Source organism: Accipiter gentilis, chromosome 8, assembly GCF_929443795.1.
Source record: "Accipiter gentilis chromosome 8, bAccGen1.1, whole genome shotgun sequence".
Taxonomy (NCBI): domain Eukaryota; kingdom Metazoa; phylum Chordata; class Aves; order Accipitriformes; family Accipitridae; genus Astur; species Astur gentilis.
Genome location: NC_064887.1, coordinates 41,413,322 through 41,434,185, shown reverse-complemented (window position 1 = coordinate 41,434,185; position 20,864 = coordinate 41,413,322). Strand labels below are relative to the sequence as shown.

General features: G+C 47.4%; 1 protein-coding gene across 8 annotated transcripts in view; it reads left to right on the top strand.

Moving 5' to 3' along the window:
- PTPRS (protein tyrosine phosphatase receptor type S) overlaps window positions 1-18,571 on the top strand; it is a 163,711-nt gene extending 145,140 nt beyond the window's left edge. For all 8 annotated transcript variants that reach the window (XM_049807609.1, XM_049807608.1, XM_049807607.1 and 5 more), the window contains 12 exons: window positions 3,216-3,313; window positions 6,080-6,203; window positions 8,999-9,174; window positions 9,754-9,873; window positions 10,007-10,161; window positions 12,179-12,464; window positions 12,991-13,169; window positions 14,103-14,229; window positions 14,309-14,434; window positions 15,465-15,619; window positions 16,336-16,471; window positions 17,031-18,571. In XM_049807609.1, the coding sequence (XP_049663566.1) occupies window positions 3,216-3,313; window positions 6,080-6,203; window positions 8,999-9,174; window positions 9,754-9,873; window positions 10,007-10,161; window positions 12,179-12,464; window positions 12,991-13,169; window positions 14,103-14,229; window positions 14,309-14,434; window positions 15,465-15,619; window positions 16,336-16,471; window positions 17,031-17,099 (1,751 nt within the window). In that variant the 3' untranslated portion in view covers window positions 17,100-18,571. The remainder of the gene's footprint in view (window positions 1-3,215; window positions 3,314-6,079; window positions 6,204-8,998; window positions 9,175-9,753; window positions 9,874-10,006; window positions 10,162-12,178; window positions 12,465-12,990; window positions 13,170-14,102; window positions 14,230-14,308; window positions 14,435-15,464; window positions 15,620-16,335; window positions 16,472-17,030) is intronic.
- Window positions 18,572-20,864: the final 2,293 nt, after the last annotated feature.

Sequence of the window (20,864 nt, the reverse complement as noted above, 5' to 3'; positions counted from 1 at the left end):
ATCACAGATGCTGCTTGTGCTCAGATATGTGAGGGCTGGGACGTTTTTCTGAATAGTTTAATCCAAATATTGGTCTCTTTGGTATTGAATACTCGTGTCAATACTGTCCCAGTCCACCTGCCACCTTCCCTCACCCCCCCTTATTGTAACAGAGGGGTTTTGTGTGTTTTTCCAAGTCACACTGATCCCTGGCTGAACCTCAGCTCGTGGCAGCGCTCCCTCTGCCACCCTCACCGCTGCGGGAGGTCTCCCTGGTGGCAGCCCCGCAGGTAGCCAGGAGGCCGCTGAGCAGAGGAACCTGCGAGCCTTTTCCCTTCGTGTCTAAATAAGTTATTGAATTAAAGCAGACGAAAGAGAAGCTGCTGCAGCTGACGCAGCAGTGCTGGCTGGTACCGCCGGGAAGTACTGCTCCTGGCTCGTTTAATATCAAACTCCTCCTGGATCTTAATGGGAACCCTGATGCACTTGGCATTTTGACCAGGAAAGTGTTTATCGCTGCAGAGGTTTCCGGTCTTCTTTTATTATAAAGAGCCCTAGAAATTGATCCGACAAGGAGATTCCTGTCTTTAACAGCAGCAAAACAAGGCAAGTTCCCATGTGCTCTCAGCCAGTGTCTGTTTACAGTGGGTTGGAGGTGGGGGCAGGATGTTCCCCAGCAAAGAGACAGAGCTGGTTTTCAGGAGGCAGTCACACTGAGGATTTTTTCTCGGAGCTTTTGTGAAGGAAACTTGTGAAATGCCTTCAAGGGGAATGTGACTTCTCATTCCAGATTGGCACAGTGGGCCTTTCCCACGCAGCCCACTTGCTCAGAGGGAATGACACGTAGTGCTCTGTGACTTCTAAGCCAAAGAGAATCTGTTTTTTTTGGGTTTTTTTTCTTGCTTGCTCATTATTACCAGGGTTTCTGATTGTGGCTTTTTTTTCCCCCTTTTAACCTATGTGTTCATCATTTGGGATTTCATTTACGGCACTGTGTTTCTAAGCACGCTTCAGTAAATAATCTCTAGTTTTTTGCAGCAGAGTCAGGTGGTGGCAGCTGGGCTGAAAGCTGCCCGGCTGCCTCCCAGCCCAGGGGGGAAGAAGTCAGTGAGGAGGTGACCTACAGAGATCTGGAGATGGTTTATTGAGTTGCCAGAAGTTGTTCTGAGTAGGGTTTGGCTTTGCTCTAATGCTGCAGCTCAAGGTATGTTTGCTGCTCTCTTCAGCCCTTACTTTCAGAGGCAGAAGGACAGACACTGAGAAGAGTGTTTATAATATTAACTTGGTTTGGTCTCTGATCTATGGCATCTCAGCCAGTGTGGCCTTCCCATTCCAAGCGGGCAGAGGGGACTAGTTCCTCCAAATGCCCCCAGTCTGCATTTGTTGTTGTGGTACTGGGGTGGACAGCAGCTGCCTCCCAGTCCAGGGTGGGAAGCAAAGGAAAAATCCTTCTTCAGGTGCAATGGGCTACAGGACAGCAAAAGATTAAGTAGGAGCTTCTCCTCCATAAGCTGGGAGAGACTTTCTGCCCTGATACTTCACGGAGTAGAATGGAGCCAGCGCAGCCTCCAGAATACTTGGGGGTTATTTTTGTGATCTATTCTGGTCTATTCGCACCCCCACTTCTATTTTCAGCCACACTTACTTGTGCTGAAAATAGATGTCTAGTTAGTTTAGGAGAAACCTGTTTGAGTGGTGGCTCAAGTCCCCACTCTGTGGCAGACTCGTCCCGTCCCCAGGCCTGGGGGAGGCAGCATCTCTCCAGAAGTCACTGTAAAACTGAGGATGTCATGCTTGCTTTGCCATCTCTGTGCTGAGTTTTCAGAGTATCTGACCATGCTGCTGCCACCGCCGCTGCTTTGTCACACACCAACACCCACGGGGCTCGAAATTCTCCCTGGCTTCCATCTCTTCTCCACTCCTATCCTCATTGGGGGCACTGCCCAGGGCTTCTCAGCATGCTGCTGTCCTTGCCTCTCCGCTGTCATTCGTAGCGGGATTGGCTGGCAGACAGCATGGGAAGCCTTTGGAAAAACATGATCCAATGCAGATGAGCAAAGCACGGAGCGCTTTTCCACCTTGATTTGTAGCCTAGCTATTTGAGATGATGGGACAGGAGGGATCCCTGCTTTTTCCAGAGCTCCAGCTGCCCCTATCGGAGCAGGATGTGCAAATCGCACTTCAGACTGAAAACCCAGTCTGCCTTCACTGCTCAGCCCCGTTCGTGGCTGAGATGTGCCTTCAGTCTGATGCAACATGGCCCTCCCGCTACCAGTACATCTCGGAGAAGATCGAGTCTGTTCCCTAGCAGTTCTGTCTGCCTTAATATGAGCACAACTAAGTGTTGGTGAGAATTGCACGGGCGGCAGGTAAACCAGGGTCATGAGGCATCGGTCTCCTCAGCAAATTGTTTCCCGTTCCCCAGACTGAGAGGGTGCAAGAGGATCTTTCGCCTCTCCATCACAAGAGGTAATGACCTCCCCAGCAGAGACTGCGACGAGGTCGGTACAGCCTGCCCCATAGGTGGGAAAGGGAGGACGAGGACCGAGCAGCGCTGGCCGTGTGCGGGCTGTGCTGTAGAAGGAACGTCATCCACCAGCCATGAGCAGGACGAGGAGCCAGTGCTTGATGTTTCCATACCTGGTTGCACTCTTGGAGCGGTGAAGGCTAGACCGCTGCGTCCATGAGCTCACCAAGAAGCTTACAGAGCCAGTGTTGTGCAAAGGACAATTCCTGAAAAGCCTCCCCTGCTTCCCCCCATCTGCATTCCCTCCCCCTGCCCCACATCACCATGGTTGGCTGGATCCCTGCCCCTTCCCTTCTTTTGTGTTGGAGTTTGTTTATGATCATTGCGGGTGCTGTAACGTTTGCTGCGTAGGTTCCTCTGGCAGCATTTTGCTCATTTTAAGTCCACTATTGGAATCGCTAACATGCATCTGCTCTTTGGATTTTCCTTTTGGTTTTGCTCTGATTTATACATTGAAAATGGGGCCATCATGGAAACACTCTCATTTTACTGGTTTTTTTTTTTTTATTTCCTTGATTTTTATTTTTTACTTCCAAGGACACAATTTCGAGCCCTGAATTCTTCTCTTCTAACCTCCCTACTTTCATTGCAGATCTTACATTGTAATTTTTTTTCTTTCCTTGTTTCTTCTTTCTTATAAAATGTTGCAACAGTTGTAAATTTTAGTTATTATTAAATGAGATTCTTTTCCTGCTGTCTTGTCTTTTAGGTATGCTCAGCCACCCACCAATCCCCGTTTCCGAGCTGGCTGAACACACAGAGCATCTCAAAGCTAATGATAACCTGAAATTGTCCCAAGAGTATGAGGTATGAGCAAGAGTGAGTGCTGTGCATGGGTTTGCAGAGCCAGGGAATTAGGAAATTCGGACAGGCCCTCATCCAAATAAACATAGCTTCATTTTAAGGATCTGGTTAGTTGAAATAAAAAAGCTACTTATGTATTGAAAATTAAGTACTTGCTCAGTGCTCTGCTAGGTTCAGTTCCAGATCATAAAATAGAGGCTTGGTTCGTGAGCCATTTCTGTCCAAAGAGTGGGCATCTTGGGCAGGGTCTGAGCTCCCTTCATGAAAGGGAATGCATTTCTGGAAGATGACTGCCAGACAGATGGGATGGGGAGTTGTCTTTGGGGGTCCCTGTTTCTTGCTGCTGAACATGAAGAGGACCAAGCCAAGGAATCTTGATACCCAGTTTTAGATAGCTGATGTTAGATGAAATGAACAGTGAGTCCTCCGCAGCTGGCATGATCAGCAGCCACAGAGCTAAAGCTGAGAAAACAGGGTGATTTGTGCCTCTCTCATCTTGTCTGGGGGTTTTGTGCTCTTTCTTCTCCTTCCTGCTAATGTTTGGTTACTCAGATGGGCTCCTGCAGGCAACCAGCCAGGCAGAGCAGTTGCTGCTGGACTTGCATTTCAAATGACTATCCTGGGCTGTAAAATTCCCACCTTGCCGGGGCTGATGGGTCGAGCCAGTCCCAAGGCAGACTGAGGGGGGGGAGGCGAAGAGCGTCGTAGCCCCCACGTTACCACTGCCACTACATTAGCACGGCACCCTTGTCGCCAGACGTAGAAGGGCTGTGTGCTTGCACAAACCTGCTCCCGTCTGCTCGCGGTATTGTGGCTGCATCAGCACTGGTTAAATCCCAGTGCGAATGCCCGGCGCTGTCGGGGCCATCGGTATGCGGGTTGCTTTCATTGCACATTGAACATATGACTGAATTTTTTTTGTCGTTGTTCAAAGACTTAAAACTCCCCGATATTTTTAGACTAATAACTAGTCTAGACTGCCTAGTTCTGTTTGCAGGGAGAGAGCGAAGGGATATTTTCTGAACAAAGGACTGGTTCTGGGATGCTTTCTCCCTGGTCTGGCTTGCAAACATCGGCATGCGTGAAGCAGCTCTGTACTCGCAGCTCCACACCCGCGGAGGGGGTTGTGCGTTGGAGAAGGCACGTTTGCTCTGCTGGGGTCTTGCACCCCACATTGGGGTGCAGGGGGAGCAGCAGCCTGTTAATATGCTCTATCCAGATTTCAAAGGCTGATTTGCATAATGCAATATCCCAAGTGCCCTGGCTTTGTTCCAGCACAACCTCCTCTAGTGGGAGAGCCAGAGCTAAACAAACATCGCTAATGAAATGAATGTGAGGCGAGATTAGAGGGAGAGAGAGCAAACAGACACATTACAACAGTATAAATACCCATTAGTTAGAAATGCTCCGCAGCGAGAGTGCAAGAGGATGTTTGTGTTGGGTGGTTTTGCACCAACGTTGCCACAACCACTGGAGCCCGAGCTGTGCCTGGGGGGCTCTGGGGTCGGCACAGGCAGGGGAGGGCAGCGGGAGTGGGTGCCTGGCAAGGACCGACCTCTGGGAGCTCAAAGGGACGAATCCAGGCAGGTGTGTGCGGGACCCTGTCCCCACCAGCCGGGAATGGCAGGCAGGGAGAGGGAAAGCGAACAGCAGGAAACATGACTCGGCACGCTCCTGCCAAGCCTCCAATTGAGGCAAACCCCTAGGGCTCTGCAAAATGATGAAGGAATTAAGCCCTTGTTTTATTTAATTCTCTGGCTGAGGATTTAGAGGTAAACGTAATTAACCTAATTTCCATATCTGGGACAGCTGGACTTCAGAAAAAAAAACAACCACCAAACCTGGCATAAATCACCGGGACAGGCAGAGAGAATTTTTCTCTCCAGTGCATTGCATTGTTTACGCCTTCATCCCTTCTAGGAAAAAGCCATGTTGATTCAGGTTCTTAGGGCCAGGGTCCTTACCCCTTCTCTGTCTGGGGAGATGCACTCCTTCCACCCCGCTGAGCAGGCAGGTACCTGCCCCTGCCAGACTCCCGTGGTGCTTTCTCCCCTCTCTGCACCTGGGAGACCTTCGGCACTCGGTCTTTGTGGTCCCAAGTAATGCTGTCTCTGCTCTATATAAAGCAGCTCTATCCCTTTCCGCTGCCCACGACAGCAAGTTTTTTCCCTGATGTTTCATATCCTGCTTGCACACGTGGCTATAAACCTTGTCCTAGCTTAAATATCTTCTTCCCCAGGTATTAGTACTCACCAAGACACTGGTATATTTATGCCCTCTTATTTGTTGTTTAGTTTAAGCATGCACAGATTTAGCCTCTTCATCATTTCATAAATACATCCTGATGTGATTGTTCCTGTTGTTCTCTCCCAATTGCCGGCCATTTATCAGTGTCGGTAACGCAGGGCTGTAACTAATCCAGTGCAGCCTCGGCAGAAGTACGATCCAAGGCCTCTGTATTGCAGCCTGAAATTGCACTGATGCTTTTGCCACCGGGTTGCACTGCATCATGCCAGAGGGGGAATTATCTCAGGTATCGCTCTGGGTGTGCTTGGGGCCACGGGAGGTGGGACGTGAGCACGCTGTGCCACCGGGCTGGGGCTATTCCACAGCAAAGATCAGTTCTTGAGGGAAGCAAACGGTGAATGCTGCGTTCCTCAGCTAGATCTTCAGAGCCATGATCTGTCCCACACGGAACAAGGTATTCAGATCTTGATTTGCTGGTTTTCTCCTCTCTGACTCTTCCATTTTCTTTGCCAATTCCTCCAGTCCATTGACCCTGGCCAGCAGTTCACCTGGGAGCACTCCAACCTCGAAGTGAACAAGCCCAAAAACCGTTACGCGAACGTGATTGCCTATGACCACTCGCGTGTCATCCTGCTGCCCATTGAAGGTACTGTAGCATCTCTACTCCTACACATTAGTGCTAGGCTGAAGTTGCTGCAGGGAAACATGTTGCACATGCTCTTCTCCCTTCCCTGTCACCCTCTATTTACGTTCTTCTCTTAGCTTCTCCCTGGGAGTTTAGCAAGCAGGAGATACCTCTGTAAACCAGGCATTTGTTAAATTCTGGTGACTGACATATTCCCTGGAGCTGCAATCTCTCATTTCAAGGGCTGGTTTATCGAGAAACTGTCTTCCCTTTACTTGGAGATCCCTACTTGATATGTTTTTGACTAACAGGAAGAATTCAGACCACATAGTGCTTTAGAGAGATCAGGAACGGGGCAGTGGGTGGCAGTGGATGTGGAGTATATCTGTACGGCAGATGAATGAGAAGTAAGCATGGGGCTAATTGTACAAATGTGAGTGTCAGCCACATAGCAAAGATGTGGCTGCCGAGTTGTACAGATGTAAAGATCACTTGATATGCAGCTCCTGCTGCAGTCCTGGCCCCTAAAAGGCTAAGAATGAGAAGGGGTTAGTGTTAGCCTGGTAGGTCATAAATTGTTCCCTGAGCTTCTTACGTGAGTGATGGTACAGTCAGAAAATTTACATTAAATTTCACAACTCGGGGCTCTTGACAGAGTTGCTCTGGTGCACGCTAGGATAAGAGAAGCTTTTAGTGGAGAGGAGATGGAGTTTAGCAGGGCACTTGCTTCGGTTGCTGCTGCCGAGATAATACTCGAGTTTTGTTGTCTCGGGTTGTGTGTGGCCGTGCTGTATGGATAAAGCATTTAAGGCCAGTTCTTGCATTGCCAAGAACTGTTCATCTGGACAGAGAGGATACGGGATGTCCTGGTAACCCGCAGGTGAACGTAAAGGTTACCTCAGAAGCCCTCGTGACAGGGCAATTGCTAGAATAATCTCCCTCTGCTGAGGTAACTCTGAGGGACATGGGGAAGTGGAAGAGCTGTTCCTGAGGTAACAACAGATCACGGTGATTTGCCAAAAGCTGCACAAATCTGGATTGGTCTTGTCTGCCATTAGAGGATTTTAAACATTTCTCATTGTAAAGATGACTGTGTCCTGGCTTGTTTTTCTTCTGGGATTAATATTGTATGAGCCAAGGAAAGCAAAGTCTTTAAGAAGTTGCTTTGTCATTCAAGGGAAAAGAGCAGAGCACAAGTGTAGAAATGCAGGACACTTTGGGTTGGTCTCGGCTTTCAGGAAAACAGAATCACGGGGCTGGATGCCGGCAGCAGTCCTAACTCTGCCCGGGTGGCATCGTGAGGGACCGATGGTGTAAGTACGACAGGCAGAGGTTTAATTTTCAAGCACCCAAGAGGTTCTGACATGTCTTGGCTGGCGTGTTCCTTCTTACCAGGCTGTATTTTATGCTGAGGGCTGGAAGATGAAAGGAGTTGGAGGAATTAGTTGTTGCTTTCTCTTTGTTTTAAATCTGGATTTGTCAAGGCTGCAAATTGTCATCGTCTGCTTGGTCAGGAAGAAGTAGTGGCTTTAATTCCGTGACTTCTCTGTAACTGGGCCTGTCACACAGCGAAACATTGCAGGAGCTCATGGCCACCATTTTAAATTACAGAGTGGACCCGAGGGGGCTGGAGAGGAGATTAATTCCGGAAGCTCAGCCTTGATCATGTTCCTGCTGCTGCTGCACAGCCGCCTTCCCTCCTGAAATTTCAGATTGGGAAGGAATGGGGGCAGGGAACCCTCCAGAAATTTAATCAAAAGGCATTTCTACCAGCAGCTGAAATTACCAAGTACCCTTGAGGACTGGCAGGCAATTCAGCGTGGATTGCACCTCGCCAACAGAAGAAGCAATGTCTATTGCTACAGCAGGATGAGGACTAGCAACCCAATTTCATATTGGTACTTCTCCCCACCCTTGGCTCCCCCTCGAGACAGGAGTTAAGCGTTCTGTACAGAGTTAATCATAGGTTAGCAGAAACCTGCCAACCTTGCCAGCCGCTCTGCTGTAATTAGGAAAGGGCCAAATCGCCAAACAGTGCGGATCCTCCGTGCCAATCTGAGGCTCTCTAAAGCTGAACCTGAACATCAGTGCTTGCCAATGTCCATTTTAACTTCAGAGCAGTTTTCTCCTGCCATGTCCCAGTCACCCTCTTCTATCTGGCAGTACGTCCTGCCACTCATACGAAACCCCTCAAGCAAAGATACAGGCGAGCAGCTGTAACTCAATAGCCTGTAACTCATGCGAACAGAAAAAAAACCCACTCCTAAAAATGACAGCGGACAATTTAAAGCAAGTCAAAGCCTGTAATTTCAAAGCCTTTACTGGCTGAATTGAGCCTGGTTTTATTCCTTACTTTGTCCAGCTGTAGCTCACTGCCTGGGATTAGACTATGGACTGTGCAGTGCATCGACCAGGTGCATTTGCTGCCCAGACTCTGGGTGTTCCGGGACAAGGACTTGGTTTTGTCCTATTTGAGACCAGCAAAGCAAGAACCCTAGGCCAGGACTTTTGCTTCTGGTACCAACACCAGTAGAAAGACCATAGTTTCAAGGCTTGATATTCGGTCTCTTTAATATCTTTTGCAAGAAGTCATTTGTCTCCCTGCAATGCAGACCTTCAAGGCAGGAACTTCAGCTGGGAAAAACTTGCAAAGAGCCTGTTACTCCCAGCTGTGATTCTAACCCACCAAGACATGAAGGCTCTGGTGTTTTTCAGGGGAATTATTTCTAACATCATTCCTGCAAAGATGTCCTCATGCTTCCAACTATATAAAGTCCTGCACAATTCACTAACTTGCTTTTGCTGATTTAATACAGGAATTGTGGGCAGTGATTACATTAATGCCAACTACATTGATGGCTATCGGAAGCAGAATGCTTACATTGCCACGCAGGGGCCTCTGCCAGAGACCTTTGGAGACTTTTGGAGGATGGTGTGGGAGCAGCGTTCAGCTACTATTGTTATGATGACTAAGCTGGAGGAGAAATCACGGGTAAGATGCATGAGAAGGATGACTAGTTAGTCATAATCCTGGGGGATTGGAGGGTAGGGTTGGGGAACAGCAAATCCCTTTGATCTGCAGCCCACATTTATGTCAGTGGGGGATTTCTGCCTGCTTTGCCAGCACCCTGAAAGTTCAGTGATTCATTGCTTTTAAAAAAACAAACCACTCACCCTGGAAAGCTGGAGCCTCCTTTGCAGCTCCAAGAGAAGAGGACACTCAATCCCATTCCATGCTTTGTAGGTCTGTCTCAGAGTTAATCATGTGGCAAGTTTCACATTCAGTTCTCTTGTTTAACAAGCCCCAGTACATTCACTCTAATCTTCAGGATCATTCCAGTCTATTGTCTACATGATTGATGCAGTGCATCAAAGCCTGTGCTTAGTCAGTAGGAGCTTTTCAGGCCGGTCCATCCCTGTTGTGGTGCTCTGGAAGGATGTTTCTTGCACTTTCCCTCCCCTTTGCGACCTGGCCAGCTTCACCTGTAACAACATCACGGCAGTTCTGGAATGAGCTTCCCCTGCAGCGTAGGGCTTGTTCCAGCATTGAGCAATACCTCCTGTCTTCTAGATAAAGTGTGACCAGTACTGGCCAGGTCGCGGTACAGACACCTATGGAATGATTCAAGTGACATTACTCGATACAATTGAATTGGCCACATTCTGCGTTCGAACGTTCTCCCTTCATAAGGTAAGCTTTTTTCCCACTCCTGTTTTTCTCCCGGAGATGGGCTACGGCACAGTCTCCGTACACAGCACCGTCAGGGTACGGCGGTGTGCTGGTACCTTACATTATTACTCTTGGTGCTCTTTTGTCTTTGCAGAATGGCTCCAGTGAGAAGCGAGAGGTCCGCCAGTTCCAGTTCACAGCGTGGCCTGACCACGGTGTACCCGAGTACCCCACCCCATTCCTGGCTTTTCTGAGAAGGGTGAAAACCTGCAACCCCCCTGATGCTGGTCCGATTGTGGTGCACTGCAGGTACTGGTCTGCTTCACCTAACTTGCATGGGGCCATCTGTAAGGGAGGCAGAAGTTCAGAAGGATGTTGATTTGCACCTAGGAGACATGTACAGTCCCCTAGCGAGTACGTAGCAGGGGAAAGCTGTCCTGTGAAGTGGATTCCCAGACAGCATCTGAGGAGGATACTTGGGGTTTTCATTAAGCGCAGAATTTCCTGAGGCGAGTGGTTTAGTTTGCTCCAAATCACTCAGATCTTGTTAGTGACGGGAAGTGCCCCGTGCTGTACTGGTGTCTGGTTCTGTGTGTAGAGGTTGTTTCTTGTCACAGTGGGAAAGGAGGAAGATCGAGTGCGACCTAGGAAGCCGCTTGGTGTTGCTGCATCGGGTGTTTGGGAGGCAGAGCTGCCTCAGCTGTCAAAGGGAGAGCTGACAGTGATTGAAAGGGGAGGGTTTTTTTGAGTGCTGCAGCCATTCTGATAATGACAAACTGAAGGCCCCTATAGGCAGGTAGTGTTCCCTAATTCAATTTACAACCCAAGGAGGAACGCTCACAGCCTCAACTTGGGTAAATCCCTGTGTTCCTCAGGAGGGAGTGGAGGAGCCTGCAGGTTACTCGGCACTGAGGAAAGAATCTGAATTTTACAGGCTGCTGGGGGAAGCTACTCCTGCCTCTCGTAGAGGATGCCATTTAAACAGTCTTTGTAAGCAGGCAACTTATCGCTAACCTTGCAGATGGCAATTGTTGTGCACCTCTCAGAAAATGAATAAAGAGAGCTGTCAGCTCACAATGTGCAGGAACTGGCTCCCAGATCAGCTGCTCAATTCTTGCCAAAGCTCCAGTCACCTGCTTGGTTCAGGTGTTAGGCAGTCTAATTAGCAGAGATCAAGGGGGCTTTATGAAAAAAGGGGCTACATTGGAATAGTAAAAGGAAACCTTTATTAGCAGTGGCAAATGCATAGATCCACAGAGCCCTGCTGATTCACAAATGCCATTACACACAAGTTTGATGTTACCTCAACGCACAAAAACATTTAGGAAAAGAGGTGACGCATGTTACTCATTACAACATCAGTAGTTTCTCAGCTGCTGAAAGATCTGAGCGATTAAACATGCTTTTTAAGCCCTTAGATCGTGCCAGCCTTTTGTTCAAGCCTAGACCCCCCTACCTACAATAGTCATAATTGCGTGTCTGCCAGGAGAGCTCCCGTCCTGGGGACGTCACAGATGAAGAGGCAGGAGAAATGGGGCAGATCGGTATGGAGGGGCAATAGGCACGTCACCAGAGGCAAGTTTTCATCTTCCATGCTGTCCTCAGGCGACAAAAGACCAAACTTGTGTTTGGGAAGTTTTTGTTAAACTGAGCTGAACAAAGCAAACCTCTGCACGTTGGAAACTCTTTGGGGCTAAGCCTGAGTACTTCCCTGTACGGACCGGCACAAAAGGTGAGAGGACCTTTCCCTCTGCTGGCTCTGATCTGGCAGCCTTTCCCTGCTGTTGCGGCAGCACTGGCCCAGGTGGGGTTCAGATAAACAGGTTTTTTTTAGGTTCCGGTGCAGGCTTTAATGGCCCCAGTGCAGCACTGTGCTTGTGCACTAGAGTGACTCGGAGCAGCTGTGACTTTGGTGTCACCGCTGTCCTCCACTACATGCTGTACAACTGTCCAAACCCTCCAACACAGTATTCTTAAACTATGTCAAGAGCAACACACTGAGGTGAGTGGGCAGTAGCAATCACCAGCACCAGTTCCATTAGGCAAGTTCCTTTAATACAACAAAATTCATGGAACGGCTGGACCCACACATTTGGCTGGTTTGCCAGGGTTTCCTTTGCCTCAGTCCAAAAGCTGTGTTCACAAGGCCACGGTTCCTTCCCTGAGTGCATTTGTTGTTCTCTCTCTGCCTTGTGCATCTGTTTCTACCTAGTGTTCACTGCTGTTTGTGGCAGTGGAAAGATCCTCACTCGTGGGTGGCCTTCTGGAATGTCTTTCTTCAGTGGCAGAATAGTCCATCGCTTCATTTTTTCCCTTTTCTTTCCAGTGCGGGCGTTGGACGGACCGGCTGCTTCATTGTGATCGACGCCATGCTAGAGAGGATAAAACATGAGAAGACAGTGGACATTTATGGGCACGTCACCCTCATGAGGTCACAGCGCAACTACATGGTACAGACAGAAGACCAGTACAGCTTTATACACGATGCCTTGCTTGAGGCTGTTGCTTGCGGCAACACGGAGGTCCCAGCTAGGAACCTCTACACCTACATCCAGAAACTGGCACAGATTGAAGTCGGAGAGCACGTTACAGGCATGGAGCTGGAGTTCAAGGTAATGCTAGATGCTTGAATGGGGACAGTAGTCACTGGGGAAGGCTCTGTATTCCTCACAGGAGCTTTGTTCTGCTGGCACTCATGCATAGCAGACAGAGAGCCTTTATAAGGCTGATGGGAACTTTTTGGTTCCATGTTAGAGAAGTAATTACTTTTCTGACTTAGGCTGCTGCCGTTCCCAGGGGAGACCTACCTTCACTGCAGGAGGCTTGTCTGGTCATTTCAAATAGAGATTGAATTTGCTCCCTCCTTAGATTGGGTTTTTAAACACTTCCACCCCCACCCCCCCAAAAAAGTTTTGCTTAGGGAAGGGTCTCAGATCTTGTCCCCACCCCAAAAAAAAAAAAAAAAAAAAAAAAAAAAAAAAAAAAAAAAAAAAAAAAGGAGGGCTCACCAGCCAGAACAATGTGGTGGAACAGTGGCACATGAGGGCAAGTTAAGTGGGCTGGCATAGGGCTCAAACAAAAAAAAGCCAAACAAAAAAAAAGCTGAACAAATGGTTGTGACTCTGCTTTTGCCTTCAGCGACTCGCCAACTCCAAAGCCCACACCTCCAGGTTCATCAGCGCCAACCTCCCATGCAACAAATTCAAGAATCGCCTTGTCAACATCATGCCATACGAGACCACGCGGGTCTGCCTTCAGCCCATCAGAGGAGTGGAAGGGTCAGACTACATCAATGCCAGCTTTATTGATGGCTACAGGTAAATGGCACCTTGCTGTCCTGCCATGGTCAGGGAGTTTTCTGTGTATGAGCCTAAGGATGCAGAAGTACTAAGGGCTGGACTAAGTCTTAACATGAGTAGTCTTGTTCTGTCCCAACACCTAGGTATACCCACACGCAGTGCTGCAGTGCTGGAGGTAAATTCCCTCTTACTGATGGCCAGCAACCCACATAGACTCAAATATGGCCCTTCTGATAAGCTTTATTCTCTGTGGTCTTAAAATTACTTATTCCCTAAAGCAAACCAAACCCTTAGCCAGCTGCAGGTCCTAAACATAGGGTGTCAGTGAGGGGTGGATTTTGCTGGTGGGAGGTTTCTAAAAACAGATTAGCCTTTTTATTACTTTTGTGATTTGGGGATGTTGCAATTCTGACAGCTTCCCACAGGCAATACATGCCATGTGCTCCAGCCCTAGGAGTTGCAGCCCTCCACTGGTGTGCTCTGAGCCCACCAGCTAAATCTGAGCCCTAACTGAGGGAACAAAGCAACCCCATGTGCACATTTCCTCACCTCCAGCTGTGTGCAGCAGTCCTGGCACTGGGGTTAGGGCGTCTCCATATCTGGCAGTTGAATTCTTGGTGCTACTCAGGCCCAGAAAAGATGGATTCTAGTTCCAGGAATCCAGCATGCAGCATGTTACACCTTTCCATATAGGGCATCATGCTAGAGTAACCTAGATTTGCCCCTTGGAAACAGTATTTACAGAAAGCTTCACCAGTGGCGCTTTTGTTTTTTTGTCATTAGCACCAAAGTCACCTCCTGCCCCTTTAGACCTTGTACTGTTCTAGTTCTTCCCCAGCATTTCTGTTCATTCTCCTACGCTCTAGCCTTTGTATGCATTTCCCAAAGCTTCTGCTCAAGGAATTCTCCACCCCGCCTTGACCCACCCCTTGCACTTGGGTTCTCTTTCAGACAACAGAAGGCGTACATTGCTACTCAAGGGCCACTGGCAGAGACCACTGAAGATTTCTGGCGGATGCTATGGGAGAACAACTCCACCATTGTCGTGATGTTGACTAAGCTTCGCGAGATGGGTCGGGTAAGTCTGTGCTAAGGAGAAGCATGAGGAGAAGGCTGCAGCACAAGGGCTAACAGAGACCTTTCTTTCCCCTTGGCAGGAAAAGTGCCATCAGTACTGGCCAGCAGAGCGCTCTGCCCGGTACCAGTACTTTGTAGTAGATCCCATGGCTGAATACAACATGCCTCAATACATCCTGCGAGAATTCAAGGTCACCGATGCCAGGGTAAGTGCTGCACAATGTGCAGTGTGTGCTTGCGAGGGTTATAGCTGGGTGGCTTACCAAAAACAAGGGAGTTTGGTGTGTTTTGGCTCCCTAAGAAAGACTGAGGTGTAAACAAACACTTTCTCTGTCAAAGTCTGGGATTAGCATCAGTGGAGGAGAGCTTACTTGTGATGAGGAACAGAACACACAAACACAGATTGTACTTGAATATATCTTACAAATTGAAAGTAGTTTTCTAACTTCTGCTCCCTAATCACAGTAGTGAGTTACTTTGTTTGGTTTTACTTGCAGCTTATTTGAGATGAAAGGAGAAAATAGTATTTCCCCACAGCTAATAAAAATACAGTCTTGCAAAGGATACTCTGCACCCTACAGAAAATGTACACTTCTCCTCTGGCTTTAGGAGGAGCCACTGTTACTCATAGTCAAAGGGGCACATTCACTCAAATAATCCTAGATTCAGTGTCAGATTTCTCATCTGAAGGAACATTTCAGTACCTTCTGAAATTTGTTTAGCAAATGTAACCCTCACTCTCAAAGTAGTCTCTCCTGCTTTTGAGGTTGCCAGTATTATAGAACCTGGTAATTCTATTTGCAAGGTTGAGAAGGAGGATTGCCTCATCAGTCCTGGTAGAACAAGATTTATCTTCCTGTCAGCTGTAATTCTGACACTACAGCAACTCTTTTTCAAGATTGATAGAGAGGCCATAACCTCACCTTCAGTGTTCCTTTGCTGAAGACTCCATCTGTGCAGTCTTTGCAGTGGTCAGGGCTTTCAGCACACCTGCCAGGAGTATAAATGGGTACTGACAAGCTGACTCCAGAAATGTCAACTGCAACATGAGCAGCTTCATCATTATATATATAAATTATACCTATTTTCACTTGATTATAACAAGTTGGTTCAACTTTTTGTGCTCCTTAATGAACTAGCAACAAAATAAGGGCGGTGGGGGGGGGTTGCCTTTTGTATTCAGTACCACAAATACAGGCTGTTTTTTTCAGTATTACTATTTATTTTCTCCCCCAGGATGGTCAGTCACGAACTGTTCGTCAGTTCCAGTTCACTGACTGGCCAGAACAAGGTGTGCCAAAATCAGGAGAAGGGTTTATCGATTTCATTGGACAGGTACATAAGACCAAGGAACAGTTTGGCCAGGATGGCCCCATCTCTGTCCACTGCAGGTAGGCACGTGCAAATGGAAACACCTAATTCAGCTGAGGATGCAAAAGAGCAGAAGGAATTAAAATCCTACAGCTATCTCCCTCCTTCCCACCCTTTCTTTGCAGGCAGATTTCTTGGGGGTGTCTGGAGGGGGGGTTTGCTAAACACCGTTGCTTCTGCCAATGACACTTACCTCCCTTCAGCCCTGGGTGCTGCCCACGAGGCCCCTGACCCTTTATATCTAGGGGAGAGGTACGAAATGCTGCTACTCTGAAGGAGATGGGAACCACAGTGTTAATATTTGACCTGCAGAATTAGGAGTATTTTTTACCAGTCTTAGCCCAGTTCCACACCTCAAACACTGCTGGTTTGTGTTTGCTGGTAGTAAGAATTGTACCTCCCTAACCCTGGGCAGGAGAGGATAATGTGTTCTTAAAATGATTTAGTTTTAAAAGCACCTAATGTTGCATATTGGTAATAATTTTCACACTGAATGCTGTTTACCACTACCCAAAGCCTTTTTTTTTTTTTTTTTTTTTTCACTTGTTCAGATATTTGTTTAGGTCACACACTCTGACAGTTTTACTGTTTCCCTACCTCCTGCAGGACTGACAGAAGTTCTCCAGTTGTAACGTGTTCATAACACATAGCTCTACCATACCTTAACCTCAAGCATTTAGAGAAGCATTTGAACATTGTAACATACAATTTCCTTTTTTTTCTCCCATTCCTGCAGTGCTGGCGTGGGCAGGACTGGAGTGTTTATCACATTGAGTATCGTCCTGGAAAGAATGCGTTATGAGGGTGTTGTAGATATTTTCCAGACAGTAAAGATGCTGCGAACGCAACGACCTGCTATGGTGCAAACAGAGGTAAGGTGGAACGGGGAACCCATCTTCTGTCACAGTTTAGAGGGCTGAGTAGCAAAGCACCACGGCTACAACCAATCCCTCAGCTGCCCTGGCTGAGCGCAGCATGCTTTTTGCCTTTCTAACCACTAGCAAAACCTTACCTGCAGATTACTCAGCAAGCCCAGGATTCACTGCTGATTTTACCTAAGTCAGTCATTTAAAAAAAAAAACCAAAACAAACCTGAACAAAAACATTGTTATAAAGTCGCTTAAAGATTTCATCCTGGTCTGTTAGCCTCGATTCTTATCTCATTGTTGTCTGAGGTAAGGGGGACTCGCTCACCTGCCTCTAAACAGGCTGGCTGCAGACCCAGAAGAGTTAGTGGTGGGATGACTGGTATCAATGAGATGCACAAACAATAAAGGGAAGGGGATTTCCTTTCTCAGTAGTTTGCAGCTCTTTGAGAATAAAAGAGTCTGCGCATGGTTCCTGCCCAAGTACGTGCTAGCTGGAAAGCAGGGCAGGGCTCCTGAAGAGCTATTTCAAACCTCTGAAGCTGGTTCTCTTTACTGTTTGCAGGATGAATACCAGTTCTGTTACCAGGCAGCTCTGGAGTATCTGGGAAGTTTTGATCACTATGCAACATAAAAAGCCATCCGTTGTGCAGACTCTACCAACCACTTAAGTCCTGGAAGGCCTCTTTTGACCCAGGAGGAGTGCTTGAACTTACAAAACTGAATCAGAAGAAGTACCTTTTCATCTGGACAATGCATTGGGGAGCAGGGGGAAGGATTGAAAGGAACACCCCTTCAGGAACTCCGTGTTGTAACCTGGACCGTGAAGAGGCAGCTCAGGAGATTGCTGAAGGACTGCTTTAAGTGGTGAACTGCTCTTGTTACCTCAAGTGGTGTTCGCTGTGGAGGATGTATGGACATCATGAAACAGATCCAAAAGCTAAAAACACACCTTGCGAAATGTTACTGCTGGAGAAGGGAAGGAAACCGACTTTGGTTACATCATTAGAGTTCAGTTTATTTACTAATATAGTTGGCAGTCTTTAAAGGAAGTCACTTGCAGAATTGAAGGTGTTCTGTAAAAGATAAGAAAAGGAACTAAATCTCAACACTTAGGCAAACTTAGGGTCAGGAGTTCTTCTAGCTGGAGTCTTAATAACCTCAGTATCAACATTGGGATGATTCTGGGCTTACAGGCACCTTGCAAACAGCATTCACTGAATGCCCCTGCCACGCGAGAGGTTTTATAGCTCACACTTTGAATACTTGGAACATTCCTCATTTCTTCTAATTCCAAAATTTTATTTTTTAGGATATTTAAAGTTATAGAGAAAGAGAGATACAAAACCCAGACCTGGCTGGGCGGTGTGGCCCCCTCCCCTCGCACACCAGTGGGACAGGCAGAGGTGGCAGCTCCCGTGGGCTGGGTTTGCTGACTGCTGGTTCTGTTCCGCCTTTTCAGCACATCCAGCTAACACAAAGGCATTAATTTGAGCAATGGTGGGACACCCTCAAAAAAAAAAAAAAAAAAAAAAAAGGCAGTCCCTTTCCCATTCTCTTTGCACATTCACACAACCCCACTTCTGCTGCAACTGGTGGGGTGCCGCCCCACCAGTTCCTGCCGCAGAAGGCCAGGAGCATCTCTCTGAAAGGAGCCCGAGAAGCACCCTTAAGAAATTTATTTCCAATAGCCAACTGCTTCTTGCTGCCAACCCCTCACCTCTGAACACAGCGGCTCTCCGGGAGCGATGCAGAGATACTCTCAGGACTGCCCCGGTACCACGTTCCACGAAGCTCGTTGGCACAGCTATGAACATGCCCTAGCTGTATAAATAACGGGGAAAGATCAAGTAAGATGCATTCAATGGCATATACTGTGAGTGGCTTTCTTTAAAGTATCGATGTAACTGTAACAAGTGACATTACCTTTTTTTTAAATAGTGTATTTTTTCCTTTTTTTAAAAAAAAAAGACAAAGAATATCAGTCAATGAATTTAAAAGAAAAATTTGCTTATTTGTTCATATTATGTTCAAAGACAGTCTATTTTTTCACTGTAGAAATGTTACGTGTAATGGCTGTGATATATAAAAATGCAGTGCAAATTGCTACTTCTACATATTGCTTTTCTACCATTTAAAAGGTTTAACTTGCTCATGTAAGAACAAAATGTCCTTTCTGGATTTTTTTTTTTTTTTTTTTTGGGTTCTTTTGTTTTAAATCGCAGACATATCACATGTCTCTGGAAGGGTGTGAGATTTGCAGGCAGGCCTAGACACGGTGGCAGTGCCAACCCACTCCCCTTCAGCTGTGGCCATGTTGCCCAGTCTTAACAGGGCCAGGGGTGAACTGGGAGATTAAACAATACCAGTGTCTTACGATGATTGAAGACAGAAAGACAGCAGATTTTGGAGCCATGACGCACATCAGCACGTGCACAGGTTTTCTAACATCAAAGGTGTATTGTAGGTAACGGCCCAAGTCTGTCCATGTGCTGGGTTGTAGATATAACGCTCTTGCAAGTGTACGTGACAAGGAGTTTTCTTGCAGAAGTGCACAGAGGACAGCATGTCTTGGAAAAGACGCACTGCCCTGAACACTGCTTGCCTGTGACTTTTCCTTTTTTTATTTTTCTAGAAGGGGTAATCATGGCCATCAAGTGCTACCCAGAAGACCCCCACAACAATCTATTTCCTGTCTTTAACTGAAAAAAAAAAAAAAAAAACCAACAAAGAAACAAAAGGCTTCTTCGAGATTTTACTTCTTATTTGTGTGAAAGTTGCCCAAATTTCTAAGTATGTTGCAGCAAAATCTTACTGGACAAGTTGGGGGGAGGGGGGAGGTTTTTTTCTTTGTATGAGAGCAAAGTGCTGTTGCTTTCACACTGTTATTTCAAACTGAAACAGTAAGTGGTTTTCATACCACTGTGTATGTAGATATATTGACTTTGTATTAAAGGAAGATTGTCTGAAAGGCCTGACTGCAAACCTGTTTGTTGGTAGGAGCGGGCAACGACCGAAGCAGTTGCTCTGTGTAACACAGCGACTGCAAAAACCTTTTTCGCTGGTGCCCAGGGCCAGGTAGCAGGTTGCTCTCCCTCTGCCGTGCTTATGCTCCTTCTAAAAATAGGCCACCTTTACAAGCCAAACATGTGGTTGCAAAGAAACAAGCTCATTTGGAGAGCTTTTGGCCAAATAGCTGCAGCTGACACAGGCATAAACTTGCTGCCTCTACTTCAGCTAGAGCAGTGTGGACTTTGGCACGAGCGTAGCCAGGACCATGGCTCAACCAAGAAGCCACGGGTGTGTGGGTTATGCCTACCTTGAGGTTTAAAACCTTTGGCGACCTCCATTTCTGCTGATTTGTCTGTGTTTCCCGTATGTGGGGCAGTAGCTTTGAAAGGAGCAGATCTCATCCCCTTCCCTGCTCAGTCTGGAGTCCAGGTGCTGTCCTGGCTCTGGATGACAGCTCCAAGTCTGCAGGCAAGCAGTAAAAAAAAAAAACAAAAAAACAACAAACTCAGTGAAGAAACAGACTTAAAGCAGAAGGCAGCTAAAGCCAAAAGTCCCATTTGAAGCTCATGGCCACGGCAGATGGAGGGCTGCCTTGTTACGCTGCCGGAGGTTCCCACGTCTGCGTTGAGGGGAATAGTCCAGGAAAAGAGGGCAGCTCAGCTCCTCCGCTGCCTGGAAAAGCCCGTGCCTCGTGCTGCCATAACCTATGGCGCAATGGGGTGGCGATGCTGAAAGCAGAAAACTTAGCTGCCTTCTCAATGCCAACATAAGCTGCTTAAAAATCTTACCCACTTTGAACCAGAGCCTAATAAGCCAAACCGTAGTCTTTCTTCAGCAGGTCTGTGCTAACAGTGGCTCCTACTCACAGGTAGGTTCAATCCAGACTGAGGTTCCCACTCCATCCGCATTAAGACAAACAAGAGCTGAGCAGGGAAAGGCTAGTGAGGACGCAGGTTTTTGGAAGCAGCAGCAGGAGGATGATGGGAATATTCTGTATCAGGTATTTTTTCCCTCCGACTTACAGATGGGCTGTGCCACCACCAGCTTTGTGGCTTAAGCTTAAGGCGGGGAGGGGGGGATAAAAAATGAGCAAGTTAGCATAGAACTGTGATCAAACATCAGGTGAGCTACAAACCCAGGGAGTTACATCACCTTCAAAATGTTGCTACTCCACATGATGGAGCAGGTAGGGAGCCAAACAAACATCGAACAGCAACAACCCTGATGGCACAGGAAAAAGGAGAAGGAAAAAAAATCTCCTGGTTTATAATTATGTATGTGAGTACCTCCAGGCAGTTACATGAATAGTAATGACTTTTGACTTTCATAATCTCCTGGATTCATAATTTGTAGTACTGAACTCTACAGATCAGCAGTACAACACAGG